Here is a 17,203-nt window from a genome sequence, read left to right on the forward strand (position 1 = left end):
TTTAGTGGTGCCGGCGACAAGAAGAGGAGCAATGGCCATAACGTGAAACACAAGAAGTTCCACCTCAACGTGAGGAAGAACTTGTTTACGTTGAGGGTGGCAGAGCACTGGAACAGGCTGCCCAGGGCGGTGGCGGAGTCTCCCTCTCTGAAGACATTCCGAACCCGCCTGGATGTGCTCCCGTGTCACCAGCGGCAGGTGACCCTGTCTCGGCAGCGGGGCCGGCCCGGACCGTGCCCATAGCTCGCTCCCGACCCTGAGGCCCTGAGGCGCGCCTGGCCCCGCCCGGCACTGCGCCTGCGCCTGCGCGCGTCCGCGGAGTCCTTGAGCGGCCGGGACGCGGCGGCACCGCCGACATGCAGCGTTGGGGCCGCGTCTCCTGTGCGCTCGCTCGGGTACGGCACCGGCGGGGCGACCAGGCGAGGGCAAGGGAGGGGACAAGGGATGGAAGCCGCCCCGGGCAGCTCGGGCCTAGGGCTGTCTTCAGACCCCTCAGCCCGCCGGGGGCGTGCGTGAGGGCGGGCGGGGCCGGAGTGGCGCCTTGAGGCAGGCGCGGGCCTTGTCCGCGCTCCCCTCCCTGCTCTGCTGTCCCCTTCCCTCGCCGCTCGGGCTGGCGGAGGGGACGTGGCGGCTGTGGCGGCCCTCAGGGTCCGTGAGCGGCAGGGACCAGCTGTCGTGTGTGCTGTCGGCGCCGGTCCCTCGCTGTCCCGGCCCGCGGGAGGCCGCGGCCGTGGTGGCTGAAAAAAGCGCCGCCGTCAGTCGGCCCCGGCTTTTGGGCTGCGGTGCTGGGTATCTCGCAAATGCTTGCAGGGACATCCTCTACTCTAGTTACAGGGTGATCGGCCCTTCGATGTGTTTGTAGCGGCTGTTCTGTGCTGTCCCATTACTTTTTCGTAAAGGTTAAAAAAACTTGCCCACCCGAACCTCCTATGAAATACAGCTGCCTGTTCTTAGGAAGTGGCTGAATGGGTTGGTTACAGAACGAGACTCTTCATAAACTCCTGTGGATATCTAATTTATGTCATTACGTGGTTTGAGAGTTGAAAGTTTTGTAATTAGAGGTGAACCTGAGGTGAGACTGACCTGAGAACAGGTGTGATGACAGACTGAGGTGAAAGAGCAGGTAAGTGGCAGAGCAACTTCTGCCTCTTGTTCCGGTCAGTGCCCATTGTGCTTCAGTCGTGCTGTTTTTGTTTTGGTTAGCTGGTGACGGTAACTGTATACTCGTCTGTATGTGGCTAAATGCTTTTTTTCCCTCAGGGATAGACATAAACTTGTAAAACCAAGGGATTTTTTTTTTTTTTCCCTTTCTAGAGAAGCCATTTTGATCGAATTCATCATGGTCTTCAGGGAGTTTGTGCAGTGCCACAAAGGTCCTATGCTGATCAAGGTAATTTCTTGTGAGAAACCTTTTTTGGACAAAAAAACCCCCACCAACCCAAACCACCACAAAAACCAAAACAATCCTTCAAACTCAGAAATCAGCCTTCCAGACGAAATCTATGTCGGGGTGGAGATTTAGATGAGAACTGTGGTTTGTTTGCATAGTTTGATTTCAAGCTAAAGCTGTAAATAGAAGTTGAACTTCACCATCACTGTTCTTATGTTAATTAATATTCTAAAAGAGATTGTGGTTACAAGATATGAGCTAGGTACAAAGTTCATAGCTTCCACTGCTTTATAATCAATAGAGTTTGCACAGATACCTATTGCAGCCACGTTTTCCCCTTTATAAATTTGTGGCATTCAGTAAGCATTTATGTTTGATGCTAAACATCAGTAGAAGCTATGTTGGAAAAAATGTTACAGTAAACTATCGAGACATCTTGGGTTAAGTTCTTAAAGTCTTTAGAGCAAGAGGGATGGGAAATTCAGTTTCTTGATGTCATTTTATATTGTTTTCTGTGTGAAATTTAAGACTGCTTATTTTTCTTGTGGAATGAATACCTTTAGACAACCTTTCCCTGTGTCCAGAAGGTTACTTTCAGATATGAGCTCCTTATCTAATCCTATTTCATTAACTTGCATAATTCTTAATACACAATTATTTTGCTGAAAAAGCAGTAACTCAGCTGTTCTCTGTTTCAGTTGATGCTGATGTCACAGTTATTGGCTCTGGCCCTGGAGGATATGTTGCTGCTATCAAAGCAGCTCAGCTTGGGTTTAAGGTGAGACCTCACTCAGCACAATACTCATCTAGGTGAACCTGAAAGGTGTCTATGTGATACTGAAATCCTTCTGTCACATCTTGGGCCACCAGATGCTGTAGACATCTTTTGCTAATCTTTCCTTGCCTTGCTTACCTGCATTATGCAGAATTTGAAATGGAGGTCTGACTGTATTACTTTCTATAGCCCTGCTACTGACAGAGCTGCTTAGGACAGCTTACTTTTGGTTGGAACTGATAATTGAGGTGAGCTTATACTCTTGTGAAAGAGCATGTGGGAAAACAGTGCTAGGAAGGAAATTTTCTCTCAACAAAAGGAAAAATAAAGAGATCTTGACTGACAGAAAGACTGGTGGAAAACTATTCTGAAGAACAGACTGAGGGAGCTCAGAAGAAGAAAAAGCCATATTCAACTGATGTGCTTTTTGAATGTGATTAGTGGAATTCTACTGCCATGTGAGAATTTTAGAGACAAAAATGTGTGTAGAAATACTGTAGTATCTTAGTTACATATATTTATGTTCATCTCCGTTGTTTTCCATGTTGTCTTTGAATGCCTTTCAGAAGAGGCAGTTTGTGTCTGATATGTATTAGTGGTTTGTAATTTAATTAAGTATTGTGAGAGTTGTATGTGTATAATATATTTCCGATGTTTTTAAACTTACAAAAATACAGAATGTGACTTCAGGATATTTTTTTGCCTTCACTTCTTCATATGAGACCAACTGACGCTCTTGGCACTGCATTACTGTTTTCATAATTATCTGGAGCTCTGAGAAGGTGGTGCTAGCAGTCTTGAGCATGTTTCTGCTCTTTGGTATATCACAATGTTTCTGAATTACCTAAAATAGACTTCATGACCAAAATGAACTCTTGGTGATGAGATCCAGTGAAGCCCAGGAATGAGGGGCCCACACAGTGTGTAGTCTTCATCTTTCAGTATTTTCAGAACTTGGCTGTACAAGGCCCTGAGCCATCTGATACATCATGGAATCACAGAATAATTTTGGTTGGAAGGGATGTTGAAGCTGGCCTTGTTCCAACTCCCCTGCCATGGACAGGGACACTTTCCACTAGACCACATTACTCAGACACCCATCCAGCCTAGCCTTGAGCATTCAAGGGTGAGGCATCCACAGCTTCTCTGGGCAACCTGTTCCTGTGCCTCACCACCCTCCCAGTAAAGAATTCCTTCCTAAGAGGTGATCTAATCTATGCCCTTCAGCTTAAGGGCATAGATTTCTGTCACAAGTGTCACAAATGTCCTTGTGAAAAGTCACTAAATGTCACTAAATGTTTATGTCACCAAATGTCCTTGTGAAAAGTCCCTCTCCAGACCTCTGGCAAGCCCCCTTTAGATACTGGGAGGCTGCTGTGAGGTCTGGCCAGAGCCTTCTCAGCCTGTCTTCATGGGAGGGCTGCTCCAGCACTGTGATCAACTTGGTGGCCTCCTCCAGACTTGTTCCAACAGGTCCAGATCAGTGTTGTGTAGGGGACTCCAGAGCTGGACGCAGTATTCCAGGTGGGGTCTCATGAGAGTAGAAGAGAGGGGGAGAGAGTCACCTCCCTCAATGTCTTTGGTGTTGACTTTGAAGAAGGAGGTTTAAGTAGATGGCCTCCTAAGGAGGTCCCTTCAAACTGAATTTGTCTGTAATTCTGAGTGTTGTCCTCAGCGGTCAGTACACCCACAACTGGGTGTCAGTAACATCTTTTTGGGTATCTTTTAGACTTCTAATATGTAACTATAAAAATGAAAGTGTTTGAGATTCCATTAAGTTGTACATCTGCCTGTGACCTAGAGCAAAATAACTGAATTGTCTTTGCACATCTTTGTGAATTACTATTTTGTCATAATGAGTACTCTTGCTTCTGGATGTATGTGGTTACTTAGCTAGTAACCTGAGAAAAAAAAGTTGTCCAGTGATGCAGGTTTTAATAAAGATTGTGGCCTTCTGCCATGTGAGTTCATGTTTGATTATTCCAAAGCTATTTTTGTGTGGCTGGCTGTAAAGCAGCTTTTCTTGGAACAGTACTGTCCTTGAGTCCTGCATATCTGTGATTAACAGTAGGATACCATGCACAAGGGGGTTAAAAAGTGCCCTGGATTCTGTATTTCATCACAGTAAAAAGTAATTCTATTACACTGTTTCACAGCTAGTTGGAGAGGCAGAGATGCTTGGACATACTTGTTCATGTCACCATTACCACTGAATAAAGATGTAGAATGTTTTTGGGACATGTTTGTTGTAGACTGGCAAAAAGATTTTATAGTTCCACCATCCATGGAAGAACCTAATTCTTCTCTATTGAATTACTTAAATTTCAATTTTACTGCTATTTCTACTAGCACAAGCATTGAGTCCTTGTATCAGCACTGCAGCATCCCGTGTTATTGCCAATAGTGTTCTCTGGATATTGGCTTTCCAAAAGTTTTGCTTGGCCTTGTCAGTTGATGTAAAATGGATGAGGCAAAATATCCTTATTAGGTAAAGGTAGGAGCACTCTGGTGCTGTTTGTTTCGTGGTGCATCTTTTAAAGCCCTTGTGTTGTTTCATGTATTCATGTGCTTAAAACAAGAGGAAGGGGAGGTAGGGGATAAGCATGGCTCAGAATGTTCCTGTGATTTGATGAATTCTGCTCTTTATGTTACCATCACCTACCTTACCACAAAAGCAGCAACTTAAAGAAATTACGAAAGGATTTCACCTAGGTAGTTGCCTCTCAGTGGACTGGAACTCCCAAGAGTGTGAACCAAGGTTATAATTATTTTGAATATGTGTGTGCCTTCCAAAGAAGGAGATGCCAATTCCTTTGCTTCTGCAAAAATGGTTTAGGATACTCTCTCCTTCATTCTCTCCTAGTGATCTCTTTTTAAATGAAGTTTTGGCAGTTGTTTTTGTAATTTGCACAAATTTGATGTTGTCAGCTTAATGAGAAGGAGATGAAATATTTTCCATCCCTGTAGTTATTGACCTTGTTTGTTTTTGCTGTACTTCATTTTGTTTTTCCTTTCTTTATAGCTGTTGGTACAACTTTATAGCAGCAGGAGGAAGTGTTGTTTGTGGCTTGGTGTTTTTGTTCTGTTTTGTTTTCTTGGAAGAAAAGATACTTTCATAGGTTTTTAATCTATGCCAGTTCACTTACCAGTTGTTTTCTTGTTTTTATGAATCTTCACATGATTTACATGTTTTACTTCTAGCAGTCTTTTCTGTAATTGTTAGGGAAACATCTTTCACTGCACTGAGTCTTGAATTTATTATTTACTTTGTAGATTTTTGTGGTAGGACTACAAAAGTACATAAAGTAGCACTTGTATGAATGGTGCAGTGGCTGTCATTTGCAGACAGTAAACTGATGCAGTTTGGTAGAGAATTTGGTTGCAAAGAGCTATTTTGTGGGTTTTAAGTTAACAAAAAATGATGGAAGGGAAACATGAGCTGTAAAATAAATCTAGGAATTAAATTAATGGGACACTTGTAGAGGTAGAATTACTAGACAAATAGACAAATGTCTTTGTCATCAATTCTAAATTGTGAGAAATACTCTGCCACCATTTCCTTACAGGCTTACTAAAAAAATTTTTTTTTTCCTCTGTTCTTTTTCATCAGACTGTCTGTGTAGAAAAAAATGCAACGTTAGGGGGAACCTGTTTGAATGTTGGATGTATTCCATCCAAGGTAAGTGTGCATGTTTGTCATAGCTTCATTAAAAGCAGCTGACATGATGTGCTTTGCTTGGAAGGAGATTAGGAAGGAGTTTTCATTAAAAGCAGCTGACGTGGTGTGCTTCACTTGGAAGGAGATTAGGAAGGGGTTTCTCAAGATGGACGTAGATGTAAGAATGGCCTGGAGGGTGAGGCTGGTGCTGCTTGTGTGGAGTAATACAGATGTGGAGAGAAAGGTGAGTCCAATGCATGCACTCTGAAAGAAAGGAGAAGCAAGAAGAAATTAATAAGAACTTCCTATTTGACATGGTGAATCTAGTTTAAAGTAATTTCAGACCTTGGCCTTTTTAAGAGCAGTGCTGTTGCTGGGAAATCTGCCTCTATAGCACCCAGCAGGTGGAGGAAGACCGTGCTAAGGCCAGTGATCAGGTTTGTGATGGCTGTAGTAACAGACATAATATTCTTAACAAGATCCCTCCTAATTGTGTTGCTGTTTCTAATTCTTTTGCACAAGAGGCTCCATTAGCATGAGAGGAGAAAATACAGTATAAATACTAAGTTTTAAAAAAATTTATATTCATTTGTCTAAGCACTTTTGTAATCATTTTAATGAGGTTCAGAGTGTCTTACTATATTGAAGCACCACTGAAACAATCCACACAGTGTTACCTTGAAACTTTGAAACTCTGCTAGGGACCTACTTAACTAACTTCTCAAGTACCCTTTTATTTTTTTATGCTTTGGATTTCTTATGAAAATACTATTGAACCCATGGCTAAACTTGAATGCTATCTAGAATTCGTTTGAATTGCAGTAAACTTAAGAAGAGGATATGTAGGCTGTGTACACCAAGCCAGTAACAAATGATTCAAATATTCCTTTCCAGAAAACCACCCAAAATAATACCTTGGGCAGGGATTTTTTTTTTTCCTTTCTAGTTGCTAAAGTCTTAAGCAGTGCTTACATCTTTTAAGTAATGTGAATGTTACAGATTTGGGGCTGTGACAGTTATATGAAGTAGAGAAATTACTTTTAAAGACAGTTGATAAAAATTATAAAAATGGAATTATCTTATTTTGATAGTATTAGTTTTACACAAACATATGTAGATAAGGCAAGTATTTCAAAATGCCCTTTGAATCTTTTACTGTGCCTGCTTTAGATTTAAGTCTGTGCAAACTCACACAGCTGTCCTTGCAAAGATATAGATAATTTCATATTTGGGATGGCTATAACAAAAGAATCAGTTTTCTTAGTAAGATTCTGCCTTAACTATATTGTTATTTCTAATCAAAATACAATTATCAAGCTTCTGAATTTAAAGCTACTAATTTTTAGCCATGCATATAAAAGCTATTCTAATTTTATATGTGAATTTGGGAGATCCATGTACCTGAGCTAGCTCCAAGCCATCCAGCTTCAGCTTGGCTGGCTGTGCAGTTATAGAAACTTCAGCACAAAACCTCAAAATTTACTCATATATGTCTACACAGGCTAAAATCGTAACAAGCATTTTAGTGTAGATATTCCTCATCCAGTTATTCTGTATCTTCTCTTTGGCCATCAGTCACAGTTATCTTTTTCTTCCTCTACTTGGTGTGTTCCTTTTTTTTTTTAATCTCTGTGGAGTAATTATCAGTTTCTATGGTGAAATGAGCAAAAAGGATAGGTGTTGATTTAACTGTTTTCTATTTCTATGTTAAGTATGTAACTTCATTGAATGTTTCAGTAGGAGCTACTGTGTACAATTTCTGTGACTGAAATACACCTTTTGAATATATAAATGTCAAACAATAGTGAGAACATTTTGCAAATAGTGTAATTCTTTTTCCTCATAATAAATATTCTTGTGAATGTGTGTCCAAATTCACATTCTTGTGTGTCTGTTTTAGGCCTTGCTGAACAACTCACATCTGTATCACTTGGCCCATGGAAAAGATTTCGCTAATAGAGGAATTGAAAGTGAGTGAAGAGCTCTCACTGCCTGTTACATAAGTGGTTTCCACCAATAAGTAAATTTAATCTTTCAAATCTGATTAGTATGGTTCTCTGGTCCAAAAGTTTTTGGAGTTATAAATAATATTCTTTATCTGTCATTTGGAGGCTTAGGAACATGTCTGCTCTTTGAACTCTGGATAATGGATGGATTGGTTATAGTTGAAAAGTGCAGTATTGATTTTCACGTAGCAGTTGCTGAATGTAACCTTTAGCATTTAGTAGGGCCATTCAGCACATCTTTCTGTGCCAGCTGTTAACTGTGTTGAGGTTATAGCTCCTTTAACATTACTACTCTGCAATGCTTGATGCAAATTGTTTATTGCTTGATGCAAGTTGTTTTGCTTTAATATTAGTTACAGGACTCCGTTTGAATCTAGAGAAGATGATGGAACAGAAGAGTAGTGCAGTGAAGGCCTTAACAGGTGGAATTGCTCATTTATTTAAACAAAACAAGGTTAGTTGGGATTATATACTGAGGTATATAATTTTTTTTTATCTGAGTTTCTTACTTTTTACATTTTCACATTGCCACATAAATTAGAGTGACTGATGTGACAAGGGCAGAATTTGAATTCTTACCTTCCAGAAAACTTTTAAATGCCTAGTGCCTTCATTCTTAATCTGCTTAAAGGAATAGTATACCATTCCTGTTCCTACTAGTATACAGTTACTTTGTGATTTGTACCAGGTAATGATGCTGAGAGATGTTTTAGCAGCATCTCTAAGCATTAGTGAGAATCAGGTGAAATGTAGCCTTATTTGAACCTGACTCCACTGTGTTCTGATTACTAAAGGTTGTACATGTATCTGGGTTTGGAAAAATAACTGGCAAAAACCAAGTCACTGCAACTAAAGAAGATGGCAGCACACAAGTTATCAACACAAAGAACATACTCATAGCCACAGGCTCAGAAGTTGCTCCCTTCCCTGGAATTACTGTACGTATTTGAACTGAATTGTTCTTCCTTTTCAGTGTCTCATAGCCACACAATTTAATGTGTAATAATGGTTTGCACCTAATTGCACTTCACATTCTGTGTGTTTTGTAATAATATGTAAAAGATACAAAATACATATAATAATACGTAAAAAATATATGTAAAAGAGATTGCAAACCTCCCTTTGTGCATTTCTTTGTCATTAGATTGATGAAGATAACATTGTGTCATCCACTGGTGCACTGTCACTGAAAAAAGTTCCTGAAAAGATGGTTGTCATTGGTGCAGGAGTCATTGGTGTGGAACTGGTGAGAGGATATTTAAACCACTTGACCTTTAATTTGTAAAGGAAAAGGGTGGGGTTTTTTGGTTGTATTTGATGGTTTTGCTATGCTTTAATAGTTCAGTGAGTTGTAGTCAATCTCTTCAGACTTCATTGCCTGCTAGCTGCATTTTTTACCAGAAAAGCTGGGATAAGTGTTTGTTGGGTCAGTACTTCTGCAGCTGGTTAGATAAGCAAAGAGATTAGAGAGCAACATCCAGGGCCTTACGTATTTATTTTTCTCTTTTGGAGGAGTAGGGATGTGAGGGAATGCCAGGATAGTCAGGATGAATTCCTGTGTTTAGTAGTTAATTTCAATAGATGTTTTATGTGTTCTGGTGGTACATGTCCTATCAGCCAGAAGGGTGGAGACTTTGTAGTTCATTGTGGTCTGGGTCCTTTTACCTCACACCTACATGTTTCAAAAAGAATTTATATTTGCTGGTCTTGCAGCTGCTTGAAGCTGTTCCCATCTGCCAAGTGGTTTCTTAACCTGCTGACCATTAAGCTGGGAAAGAGTAAGCAAAGTGAAATTCTGTATTGGGTTGATCCAGTGGGTAACTGTAGGTAAATAGGGTGTACATGGGTTTTGTTGGTGAGGCTGATGATCATGGTTAAGGTTATAAATACAGACAGGACCAGCAGAGGCTCCATTTTGTTGTGTAAAACTTCCTTAATGTGGTATTGTTTTGATTAATTAGTAGTGGTATTAGAGCACCACAAGCAATTCCCTTTGGGTTTTCCTTTCAGATTCTGTGATTTTGAATTTCTTCTATACCTGTAGTATAAAACATACATGAGTTATATTTAGTGATTTTGTTAGCTATTTCTGTAAAAGCCTAATTCCTTGAATTCAATCATGGAAGTTTTGAGTCTGCAAATAAGCAATGATAAATGTTTTTCTGGAAAGGTGGGGAAGGTTTAACTTGTTTTATTTTACATCATGTTTGTAGAAACTGTGTTTGTTGTTACATGTTATCCTGCTTTAGAAGAGTTTACAGTCTGTTGTAAATATTAAAGTAAAAGTATCTGAAGTTTGCTTTTCAAAAACTCTTTTTTCCTGTATTGTTTACTTGCAGGGTTCAGTTTGGCAGCGCCTCGGTGCAGATGTGACAGCTGTTGAGTTCATGGGCCATGTTGGGGGAATGGGAATTGACATGGAGATCTCTAAAAACTTCCAACGTATTCTTCAGAAGCAGGGATTCAAGTTTAAACTGAACACCAAAGTTACTGGTGCTACCAAGAGACCAGATGGAAAAATAGATGTAGCGTAAGTGTTTAACATAGAATATATTTTGCACTCCTTTAGTTTTATGTTTTTTTCTCCCAATCCATCAAACCTATTTAAAAATACAGTCTGATATTATTTTTTAAACAGGAATGAAAATGAATTCTTTAGTTAAAGAAGATTATTAGTTAAGGAAATTAAATGTTTATCCTTCTTTAACAACTTACAGAGCTCATAATTTTGTGTTTAAGTCCTAAGTTGTTTATACAGGAGAGGTTCCATTGACGTGAGTTGAGGGCTTGCTGGCATAAAACCATTGTTATAGTGAGATCAGTAATAAAAACAGAACTCTAAATCATTATTTTCATGGAAGATATTTGCTTCTGGTATAACTAGCATAAATACCATGATTGTTCATACAGTCATTTCCCAGCCATTAGTTCTTGACTACGTACTGGAAGGTTATCTTGTCTTAGGGCAAGCCTGGCAGAGATATTATTGTTCTTGAATGGAAATAAATGAAACTACCCAGAGAGTTTATTTTAATGGTCTTCCTCAAGACCTTTGAAGTTTTATACATGAACAGTCAATATAGAAACACATAAAGCAAATTTGCTTTATAGAAGTCCCTAAGTATGCACTAGTTCTGTTTGTGTTAATGGATTCTCTATGCAGAAACTGTTGTTTAAAAAATTGCTTGATGTTACTTCACAAAAACAAACTTAAATGTTTTTTCACTGGAGACTTATTAGGGTGACTTTTACTTGCTGTATCACTGTAGCTTGGGACAGCCTGTCATCTGTCACTCTAAAGGTCCAGGATTTGGGCTTCTTTGCATGCCATGCTGATGCTGATTGGATCTCTCATGTAGTCTGTTTCTACTTTTAGGGTATCATTTTGGTTCAGAGTATGCTTTTGAAACACACTTCCAATTATCCTCACTTCCCCGGCTTTGGTTCTTGTGCTCTGAGTATGTGAACTGAACTTGTTCTGGGTGCAGTTAAAGACAAGATGCACTTGAGGGATGCATGGGATGCATGGCAGTTGCTAACAGGTGTTTGGTTCCTGGGCCAGAAGAAAGCTTGCTCAGAATACATGGCCCTACCCCACCCCAAAGTATATATACTTTATACAGAGTATATATACTTGGGGTGGCAGGTACTCAGCAGCAATGACTTTGCTGTACAGATTTGATCCTATCAGATCCTGCTATTTGCTGTTGAAAATACACCCTGATTTTCTCCCTGACAATTGTTAGGAAATGTAGTAAGAGGTGTTGCCCCTTCCTCTCTCTTCCACTGCTGAACTCTTGCAAGGAGGAGGCATGGGGCAGGCTGAATGAAATGCATTGGGTGCCAGACCCAGCCAGGAGATCACCATCTTGGGTCATAGTAGTTACTAGCCAGAGAGAGATAAGGCTACAAGTTTACAGCTTAGCATTTTTGCTTCTTGTTTTGCTGTAGTGTTGAAGCTGCTGCTGGTGGCAATGCAGAAGTAATAACTTGTGATGTGCTCCTAGTTTGCATCGGTAGGCGTCCTTTTACAAAAAATCTAGGTCTTGAGGAAATTGGAATAGAACTTGATAAGAGGGGGAGAATTCCAGTCAACAACAGATTCCAAACCAAGATTCCAAAGTAAGTAAGACTAATTTTTTCCTTTTTTTTTTTAATGCAGGACGCTGACTTTTAAGGTTTAATTAAATAAAGCACTTTTTAATAACAGAACATATTTTCCTTTTCTGAAAAGAAAACTCAAGATATCTGTATCATTTCAGTACAAAAAAATTTTTAGTCAGCCTTTGAAGTTTAGTAATTTAAAAGTTACTATCTATTTCGTGTCACTAAGTACCTCTTGAAGTGTGGTCATTCTGTGGAAACTGCTAAAATGAGGTATTTTAATCTGTTTTGATTAGAGTTTTCAGTAACATGTTTCAAACAGACTGTTATGTAAGGTAGCCCAGGTGTGCTAGGATGTTTTTAAACAGTGTCTTATTCTGTTTCATTGGTCTGATAGCATCTATGCTATTGGTGATGTAGTTGCTGGACCTATGCTGGCCCACAAAGCTGAGGATGAAGGCATTCTTTGTGTAGAAGGCATGGCTGGGGGTGCAGTTCACATTGACTATAACTGCGTTCCCTCTGTGATCTACACTCACCCTGAAGTGGCCTGGGTGGGCAAGTCAGAAGAACAGCTGAAAGAAGAGGTACTGTTTGTTTTCTTTTCCAGCAAAAACTGGTTTTCTACTTTGAGCTTGATTTCATTCTCTAGTGTTTATCTAGCTACTTCATCCAAATTTCTGCATTTGAATTTATTGCTTAGGGGATGTGAGTGAATGATGCTCTTGTGCATGCCACTCTCCCAAGAACCACAGTTCTCTTTAATAACTTGAATTCTGTGACATTAATATTGTTTATTTGCAAATAATCTTTTTTCTGTACACTCTTACACCATTTACAATGATAGTTCATGTACATTCCTGTGTCTTCTGTTTTAGTTCTGCATTGCTTCTCCTCATGTATGCAACAGTTGGTTACATTGTTCTTGTTGGTCATTAACTCAGTAATCAGTAACACATCTGTTTTGCAGGGTGTGGAATACAAAATTGGGAAATTTCCATTTGCTGCGAACAGTAGAGCAAAGACAAATGCTGACACAGATGGCATGGTGAAGATACTTAGTCACAAGTCGACAGACAGGATGTTGGGTGCTCACATTTTAGGCTCAGTAAGTATCATTAATTGTGCTTTCTTAGCCTTGTAACATTCTTTTTATTTAGTGTTGCATAGTTGTTGAGTTAGAAGTCGTGTTTGTAAACAGGAAGGTTTGAGTTCACCATACTTATTTTTCTTTTGCAGTTCTGTTCTGCACCCCTGACCTCCATCCCACTTTTTAGTTACTTAGGTGTAACTAAAAAAAAAAAAGCCCAGCCCTCTTGAATTGCTATAGTTATTTATTTGGTTTCTTTGACAAGTTCTGTGTGGTGAGGTTTTTGGTGATGGTGTTTGTTGTGGGTTTTTTTTTTCATTTTATTTTTATGAATACTGCTAAATACTTGAGAGAACAGCAGAAATTGTTGATTCAACTTTTAGAAGTTGAAGGAGCTGAAAAGACTGTCTTTTTCATTGGTGTTTTCTTTTTCCCCTTCTCTCCAACTAAAGACCTCAGCAGGGGTGGTGATCTTATGCTGCAGTCACCAAATCCGGGGTCAGTAATTTATGAGTGAAAAAACCTTTGGGATGTCCCCTGTCTAGGAGGTTTTTGGGTTTTTTTGGTCAAAGTTAGACCCTAGTTTTTCTCTGTTTTGTTTCTTAGCTGTAAATATTTTTTTTCAAAATATGTTTGCAGAAACACTTCCATACATTTTTGTGTACAGCTTTCTTTAAGAGAAACACCAAACTGTTCTCAATAAGATTCTATGCTACTTACTTTCTCTTGCAATTGTAGTAATTTAGAAACCTACATGCCTTAAGGGAAGCACAACTTTGTCTCATACCAGCAGATCTAATTTTCTTCATTGGGAAAGGACTGGGGGAAAAATCTTATGGTTGTGGATTTGAGTGCTAAAAATGTAAGAGGAGATTTAACTATTTTTCACTCCTCAAATGTATATTCTCTTAGTAAATATGCATAAATACAACAAATAAAAATGAAGGTGTGGGTGTAGTAACATGCCTTTTTTTTGATCTAGTTATCTCTTTAACTTTTCAGGGAAGCATTGAAGTTTTGAGTAGGCTTCCTTTCATGGAAAAATGCTTAGCTTTTGCACAACTCTTAGGAATGAGAGAACAAATACTCTCATTAATGTTTGGATTTATGCTAGGTTTGACCATTACTTATATTATAGCACAGATGAAGTGCTAGTTAAAACATAACTTCTCTTTTTTAGCAGAACATGCTTATTTATAAGCTGCTACTGCTGCAGCAGAGCCTGGACAACTGCATAAGAATTTGTGCTAATTGCAAGTACCGTTAAATTACAGGGTGCTGGTGAAATGGTGAATGAAGCTGCCCTTGCTATGGAATATGGAGCATCATGTGAAGATGTAGCCAGAGTTTGCCATGCCCATCCAGTAAGTGTTTTCTAGGGGGGCTGTTGAACACCTTTACACAAACATGCTGTTACTCCATGTAGCTATTAATGACTTGTAACTTCTTTTTGTGTTTGCTCCCTACAGACGGTGTCAGAAGCCTTCAGGGAAGCAAACCTAGCAGCTTCCTTTGGCAAAGCTATCAACTTCTAAAATGAAAAAGCAGATCTGTGTACATATATAATACATCTCTGAAAATGGACTGTGGGCCCTTATGGAAGACTGAGTCTGAGGATTTTAGGACTGACTTAAGTGAATATCTTAATTTTAAACATCAGATATTTAAACAAGTAGAGTTTGGAACAAGTGGAATTATCCGGTCTCTGTAAATTAAATACTTAAAATTACATGTTTATTTACACAATGAATGTTGCAGAAAAGCAGCCTGACAGAACTCTTTTCTTTTTGGAAACCAAACATTTTGCTGCTGCATGGGATTATCAGGTGTGCTGGTCAGAACTCTGGATGATTGTCCAGCATGCCTTGTATTTTCTTATTTGAAGTAGTGTTACAATAAACCAGTTGAATACTGGCACTTAAAATGCCACTGTCACTTCCGCACAAAAATGTGTTTCCTTCTGAAGGGATTAACTTTGGTATTTAACCTACTTCTTTGAGTACCAAAACTTGTTTTGACATGGTAGTGTTGGGATGTTGGGAGAAGAGGGGCTTGTGTAGATCAATTAAAAGTATACTCACTTTTTAAAGAGAAAATTACTGTCTGTGTGATTCTCCACATCAGGTTTTCATATTGAAAACTCTTTAAGGGGAAAAACTGAGAGCTGATTGAGAAATGAAAAATTGAAGACAAATTCATTGTACTGCTACCTAATCCTTTTTGATTTTAAAGCTTCTATTGTCCCTCTCTTAAACTTGAAATGCTAAAACTGGGTAGTGAAGCAGTGTTTGCTGTTAAATGCTATGACATGAGGGTTATTCTGCACCTTTCCACACGTAAGGGCTGCAGTGTCAGCTCTCCACACAATTAAGACATACTTTCTTCTGTTTTCTATTTTGTTCTCTCTGTCTCTTCTGTAGCAAGAGAGCTTAATAAATACTTGACATGGCTGGAGGGTCTTCTTGGATTTTGTTTGTTGATTGGATCCTTGTAGTGTCTAGGTTGTTGATTATGTGAGCAAACTCACAAACATATGGCATTGTTGGAAGATCTTAATCCTGTATATGGAGCATGCCCAAATCCAGTAGTTAATTTCAACTTTTTTTCCAAGGTGCCATTTTTTCATTTGCCAGGCTCTTCTGCCTTGAAGAAAACCCTAATACCTGCTGGTATTGTGCATGTCCTTTTTCATTATGCCAATGGAATGAGAAGTGCACATTCAGAAGGTAGTGCTTTTTTTGTTGTTTTTTTTTTTTTTGTATAGACAAGATGATTCTATCTTTCTAGCTTGCTTTAAAGCTTCTTATTCAAGTATTGATCCATTATCCGTAGTGAGTGATAGAGATGGATGCCAGCATTACCATATCAGTTAATCAGCATAACACCAGTGATATTCTTGTTCACTGTGATTTATTTTAACTCCTACTTTAAATGTAGATGAGGTTAAACCATACCACCTCATTAAGCTTATCACCATCTGATTCATGGGTATGCTGGGTTAGTGAATTAATGTGGATCTGCTTTCAGGTGTTAGTAGGAAGCTGCCGAATGAAACATGAAGGTGAGACAACAGAGCAGAAAAGCTTGATTCTTCCAATAGATCTTGGCATTTCAGAATCACTTCTAACTTAACAAAGGTAAATGTTAAGTGTTAATCATGTGATTTGCAAGTTGTTATTTACAGAAGCCTTGCTCTTTCCGAAACAGTTTTGTGTCTATTCCTGCCACCCCCTGAATACTTGTAGCAATCTTACTGCAATTCATTCTTGAATGAATCAGTTAGAAAAGTTTGTATCTCATTTTATGTTAAATGAAGTTTGAAAAGCCAGGGAAACTTATAACCAATAATACTTCTAAGTTTGTACTGGAGACTGAGTTTTCCAGACACTTCAAAATAAAAATCAAGGCCTTAAAATAATTTTTGTTACTTCTCTTGCTGTCATTCCCATTCTAGTTAAGTGTACAAAAAAGTGTAAAAGTAAAATGAGCTGTTGAGCCACCTGTCAATGCTCTCATGGCAGTTAGGCCTGAGTGCTGCCAAACTGGCACTTAGTAGCAGCTGCTGAGTGTACTGGCAGTGAACCAGTGCATGATACTGCTGTGATGATCAATTCCTTCAAAGAATTTTTTTTGTTGTGCTGTTTGTAATCTCTGGAGCTTAGGGGTAATTATTTATTTAATCATAATGCCCTTCAGTTTGCTCAGGTGGTGCTGTATCCTGCTGTAGTTGTCCTGATTTTGATGATCACACCTGCTTATCAAACCTGATTTCCTTTTATCACAAGATAATCCACATAGCTGGTCAGGGAAGCCAGTTGATATACCCTTTTTGAATTTCAGCAAAGCTTTTGATACTGTCTCTCTAAGGATACTTCTGCACAGAATGTCCAGCACAGGATTGGATCATTGACTCACAGGTTGGGCACAAAGGGTTACAGTGAATGGGTGGCATCAGAGTGGTGACCTGTCTCTAGTGGGGATCCACAGGGTTCCAGCTTCAGTCCTGAGCTCTTCATTAATGACTTGGAGGCAGGACAGGAAGGGCTACTAAGCATGTTTGCAGGTGATACAAAACAGGGAGGAGCTAATGCAGAGAGGCCCTGCACAGAGACCTTGACAAATTATGGAACTGGGCAATCACCAACCACTGAAAGTTCAGCAAGGGGAAAGGGCCAGATTC

General features: G+C 39.3%; 1 protein-coding gene across 1 annotated transcript; it reads left to right on the plus strand.

The window, feature by feature from the left end:
* Nucleotides 1-292: 292 nt before the first annotated feature.
* On the plus strand, nucleotides 293-15,472 carry DLD (dihydrolipoamide dehydrogenase). The gene is made up of 14 exons (XM_030238042.2): nucleotides 293-395; nucleotides 1,315-1,390; nucleotides 2,089-2,168; nucleotides 5,776-5,844; nucleotides 7,724-7,793; nucleotides 8,183-8,283; nucleotides 8,624-8,767; nucleotides 8,974-9,075; nucleotides 10,169-10,359; nucleotides 11,781-11,951; nucleotides 12,331-12,520; nucleotides 12,904-13,041; nucleotides 14,298-14,387; nucleotides 14,493-15,472. The coding sequence occupies exons 1-14, from the start codon at nucleotides 357-359 to the stop codon at nucleotides 14,556-14,558; spliced, it is 1,527 nt and encodes a 508-aa protein (XP_030093902.1). The 5' UTR covers nucleotides 293-356; the 3' UTR covers nucleotides 14,559-15,472.
* Nucleotides 15,473-17,203: the final 1,731 nt, after the last annotated feature.

Source organism: Serinus canaria, chromosome 1A (genome assembly GCF_022539315.1).
Source record: "Serinus canaria isolate serCan28SL12 chromosome 1A, serCan2020, whole genome shotgun sequence".
NCBI lineage: Eukaryota > Metazoa > Chordata > Aves > Passeriformes > Fringillidae > Serinus > Serinus canaria.